This window comes from Neopsephotus bourkii, unplaced genomic scaffold, assembly GCF_033783945.1.
Source record: "Neopsephotus bourkii isolate Nb327-2 ecotype Australia unplaced genomic scaffold, CSIRO-AGI_Nbou_v1 NB_882, whole genome shotgun sequence".
NCBI classification, from domain to species: Eukaryota; Metazoa; Chordata; class Aves; order Psittaciformes; family Psittacidae; genus Neopsephotus; species Neopsephotus bourkii.
Genome location: NW_026901376.1, coordinates 1,930,001 through 1,934,273, shown reverse-complemented (window position 1 = coordinate 1,934,273; position 4,273 = coordinate 1,930,001). Strand labels below are relative to the sequence as shown.

The 4,273-nt window shown below is 58.9% G+C and overlaps 1 protein-coding gene across 2 annotated transcripts in view; it reads left to right on the top strand.

The window, feature by feature from the left end:
- The first annotated feature begins 513 nt into the window (after positions 1-513).
- UNCX (UNC homeobox) overlaps positions 514-4,273 on the top strand; it is a 4,593-nt gene continuing 833 nt past the window's right edge. The window contains exons 1-4 of one of the 2 annotated variants that reach the window (XM_061357033.1): positions 1,007-1,147; positions 2,004-2,104; positions 2,235-2,410; positions 3,961-4,273. The exon at positions 3,961-4,273 is cut by the window's right edge and continues 833 nt beyond it. In XM_061357033.1, the coding sequence (XP_061213017.1) occupies positions 2,038-2,104; positions 2,235-2,410; positions 3,961-4,273 (556 nt within the window). In that variant the 5' untranslated portion in view covers positions 1,007-1,147; positions 2,004-2,037. Of the gene's footprint in view, positions 1,148-2,003; positions 2,105-2,234; positions 2,411-3,960 lie in introns of both variants that reach the window. The other variant, XM_061357031.1, reaches the window with a different exon arrangement.

The window sequence follows — 4,273 nt, the reverse complement described above, 5'->3', positions numbered from 1 at the left end:
GTGGCCGAATCGATAGGAGATTGCATTAATTATGATTTCGATTGATACGGTTAAATCTCCACCTAAACGCTGCAAATGCATCTTCCTTCTTCTTTTTTGCCTCCTTTCCCCCCCCATATTTTCCGTCTGCCCCCCTCCCCTTTCCCCTGTTATAGAGCCGGAGAGGAGATGAAAAGGCTTGTAGTTTTAAATTCAATGTGACAGCTCTGGAAAGAGCGGATGATGAATCTCCTATTATTGGATCAGTCTATTTGCCGCTCAATGTCTCTCTGTAATTGGAGCAACATCACTTTAAAGGTTCAGAGAGTAGAGCATTTCTGGTGAAAAATCCCCACAACACGCTGGTGAATGTTTTAAAGGGAAATCTATTAGTGATTTGGAGAGGGGAGGGGACAAGGGGGGGGAGAGGGTGGGTTGGAGGGGGGAGGCTGTGTGTCTATGTAACTCCGGCTGGTGAGTATTTAACCGGGTTTCAGGCGGATCCGTGAAGCACCCCCCCCCCGGTCCCTCCACCCCCTCCCCTGCCCGCCCCGGCCCCCGTCGCCCTCCCCGGGCTGGAGTTCGTATCAAAGCCCCCCTTGTCGTGTTGTGACAGCTCTGATATTGTTTATTGAGGCTGGATGTCAGGTATAATTAGCAATCGATATGGAAAACGTTTGCTCCCCACACTGGCACGTCTCTGACGTCAGGACCGATTAACGTTTCTTATTGGTCCCAAATTCCCCCAGCCTGAGCTAATTATCGGGAGCCCGATGTTGATAAAGTTAAAGCGCCCGGCGCCCTGCAGCATGAGCCCCTCGCCGCGCCTCCTCCTCCGGCAGCAGCACCCCCGGCCCCAGCCGCCCCGCTGCCCGCACCCCCAGCCCCGCCGGCACCCCCCGCGCTAGAGCCGCCCCCATGATGGATAGCCGCATCCTGGAGCATCCCCATGCCCAGTTCGGGGCTATGGTGGGCTTCCCTTACCCGCTCGGTCACCACCACGTCTACGAGCTTGCCGGGCACCAGCTGCAGTCGGCCGCCGCCTCGGTGCCCTTCTCCATCGATGGATTACTGAGCGGCTCCTGCGCCGCCTCCGTGGTCAACCCGGCGCCGTTGATCCCCCCCGGCTGCGGGGGGAGCGGGGACAACCAGCCCTTCAAGCTCGCAGGTAGGAGCGGCCCCAGCCCCGTGTGCCCCCCTCAAAGCCCCTACCACTGCTCCCCGCCTGGAGCGGGTCAGCACAGAGGATGGTCACCACCGCTACCCTCATCTGCTGATATTGGGGTGTCTGGAAGGGACTCAGCTGTGCTGGGCCCACCCGAGGGGCCAGGCAGAACTGGGTGGGGGGCCCGGGCCAAGCGCCGGAGCGTCCCCCCTTCCAGCTGCCGTGGGGCCACGCGTGTGCCCTGAACAATAGCGGGCCCGGCCCAGGGCCTTCCCCTAAAGTTCATCTTTGGGGTGGGGGCTCGGAGCATGACATCAAAAGCACATATGTAAAAATAATAATGGGAATGCCTGGAGTTCAGGGAATCAAGAGCGGTAATTACTATATTTCCTTTAAAAAACGATTTAACCAAAGGGAAGCGCTCTCCATCCATCCCCACCGGCCTGTGGCACCGCTATTGTTCAGCTATCAAAACACTTCGTCACCCCAACGTCCTTTTCATTAATCCCGAAGCAGTTCCCCCTCTGCACCTCAGCCTAATAAGAATTATTCCTGTTATTTGGAATTTCCACACCTGGCGGAAAACGTGAGGAGCGGAGCAGCTCGGGCTGTAACCCCCGGCCTGGGCATGTATGCACGGGGGGGGAGGCTGTGAGAACCTCAACCCGCACCCACCCGTATTCGAGGGGTCTGCGGGAGGGCTGGGGCCTCCCTGCCCTCTGGTCCCATTGGGACCGGGCCATGAGCTGCTGGGAAAAGGGGGGGAAACGGGAAGGGAAACGGGGGCTTTTAATATTCTATTAATTAAAGCTTTGGTGGCTGGAGCAAACGCTGGAACTTCTCTTTCTCTCTCTGCCAGCTGAGTGCCTGTGGAGAGCTTCCTTCAGGAATAAATGTTCTGTAAAGTACATTTTCGGAGGAGGCGAGGGCAGATCGGGTTCCTCCCCATTTTTAGCGCAGGTGTGTGAATAATCCCGCTCTTTTTTTACCAACGCTACCGAGCACAAAAGTTAAAAGGCTCCTGTGAATGGCAAGGAGGGGGGGAGAAGGCCTCTTTTCCAGGGAGCTGAGGGTATTTCTGCCTTTTCAGACTCGGGTGACCCGGACAAAGAAAGTCCTGGCTGTAAAAGAAGACGAACCCGCACCAATTTTACCGGCTGGCAGCTCGAGGAGCTGGAAAAGGCGTTTAACGAGAGTCACTACCCGGACGTGTTTATGCGAGAGGCTCTGGCGCTCAGGCTGGATTTAGTGGAGTCCAGAGTGCAGGTAAAACCCACATCTCCCCCTCCCTCCGTTCCTGCCCTCTCTCCGCGCCGACCGGCCCCGGAAGGGGGGTCCCATAGCCCCGCTCTGGGACGGGCCCTGTGCGCCTGGGCCCGCGGCTGCGCTCCTCCGGCCCTCTCCTTTTGTTTCCCTGCTGGTTTATTTTCTTCTTCTATTTCCCTTCTATTTATCGATTTATCTTGCAAACGAGCCCCGAAAAGCGGCATCAGAGCCTGGCTTCCCCAAGCCTGTTTAAAATTATTATTAATATATATATTTGCACTGTAAAATTTTTCCTTAAATGAACTAAGGGAGGAAAAAACTACCATGCAAATACGAGGTTTCATCACTGGGGTATGCTGGACAATGTCAATAAAACTCGTAGGCGTATCGAGAGCGTGTGGAACTTGTAAAACTTAATTTTAACGAGCTGCCCGGGCTCTCTGCCGTGCGGGATGGGGTGCGAGGACCATGTAGTTGCTTCAGTGGATCCTGGGAAAAATAAAACGGGAATGGGACGGGGGACGCGGCTGCGATGCGGGTTGCCTGTTGGGTGCACAGACGCTGGTTCGTGCCGCCGTGGCTGCGGGCGGTGAGGCCGAGCTGGTGCTGGTGCTCCGTCTCCTGTGAGCTCAGTGTGAGGGGAATATGTCCTCCAACGCACTTCGGGCCGTGGGGTCGGCGCTCCCGGGGCGAGCTGCAGTCTTGTGCCGCGGTCCCTCCGTCCGCTTTGTCTTACGGCGTCTTTCTGAGCCGTCGTTACCTCCCCGCGCCGCAGCTCCGCCGTGCCCAGGGGCCTGGGAGTTTGCCGGGCTCGGTAGGGGGAAGGAGTCGGGATCGGGCCACCGATATCCTCATGATGCTCCCGTGGTCGCTGCCGGCAGCCCCTATGGGCCGAGGCTCCCTCGGGCGCTGTGGGAACGCGTGGACTGCGCGGCTGCGGACGCACCGGGGAACCGCCGGAGCAGAGAGGATTTAAATCAAATTTATCCTTAATTTCTCCCGGAATACAGAACAAACCCGGTTTCGGGCTGATCCAACCGCTCTGCTCCGGTGCTCGGAACGGGCAGCGGTACCAGGTTCCTCTCCACCCGGGCGAGAAAACACCCCCTCCCCTACCTTTGGCCCGCTCATTGTGCTGCGATTTGCGCGCTACTGCGGATTGATGTCGCCCTGTCCCGCAGGCCGGGGGGCTTCTGCACCCCTAGGCTGCGGGGAAGAGCCGGGGCGGGGGGGGAGGTTTGTGTGTGACACCTTCCCCTCCCTGTGGCACCGGTGCGGGCAGGACACAGCGTGTGTGTGCGTGAGTGTGCATCCTGCTCCCCTTGCTTTTATGCTTCTACCCTGTTAAAGAAGTGTGGATATCTCTTCCTGCCCCCTCCCTTGCTCTCCGTCTCGCAGATGCTCGGTCCTGTGGATGGGGGCTGCCGGCACTTCGAGGGTTGGAGGGGGAGGCCTGATCTGCGCTTCAGCCCTTTGCCCCCCCCCTACCCCGGCCACCGCGGGGGGCCGGTGCGCTGGGTGTTAATTGCTTCTCGTTGTTCGGTGTGTAGGTCTGGTTCCAAAACCGCCGGGCCAAATGGAGAAAGAAAGAGAACACGAAGAAGGGCCCGGGGCGGCCGGCTCACAACTCCCACCCCACGACGTGCAGCGGGGAGCCCATGGACCCCGAGGAGATCGCCCGCAAGGAGCTGGAGAAGATGGAGAAGAAGAAACGCAAGCACGAGAAGAAGCTCCTCAAAAGCCAAAGCCGCCACCCGCACTCTCCCAGCGCCCTCTCCCTGCACAGCACCCCCAGCTCCGACAGCGACAGTGGCGGCGGGGGAGGCCTCTCACCCGCCCCGCCTGAGGCCAAGCCCCGCGGGC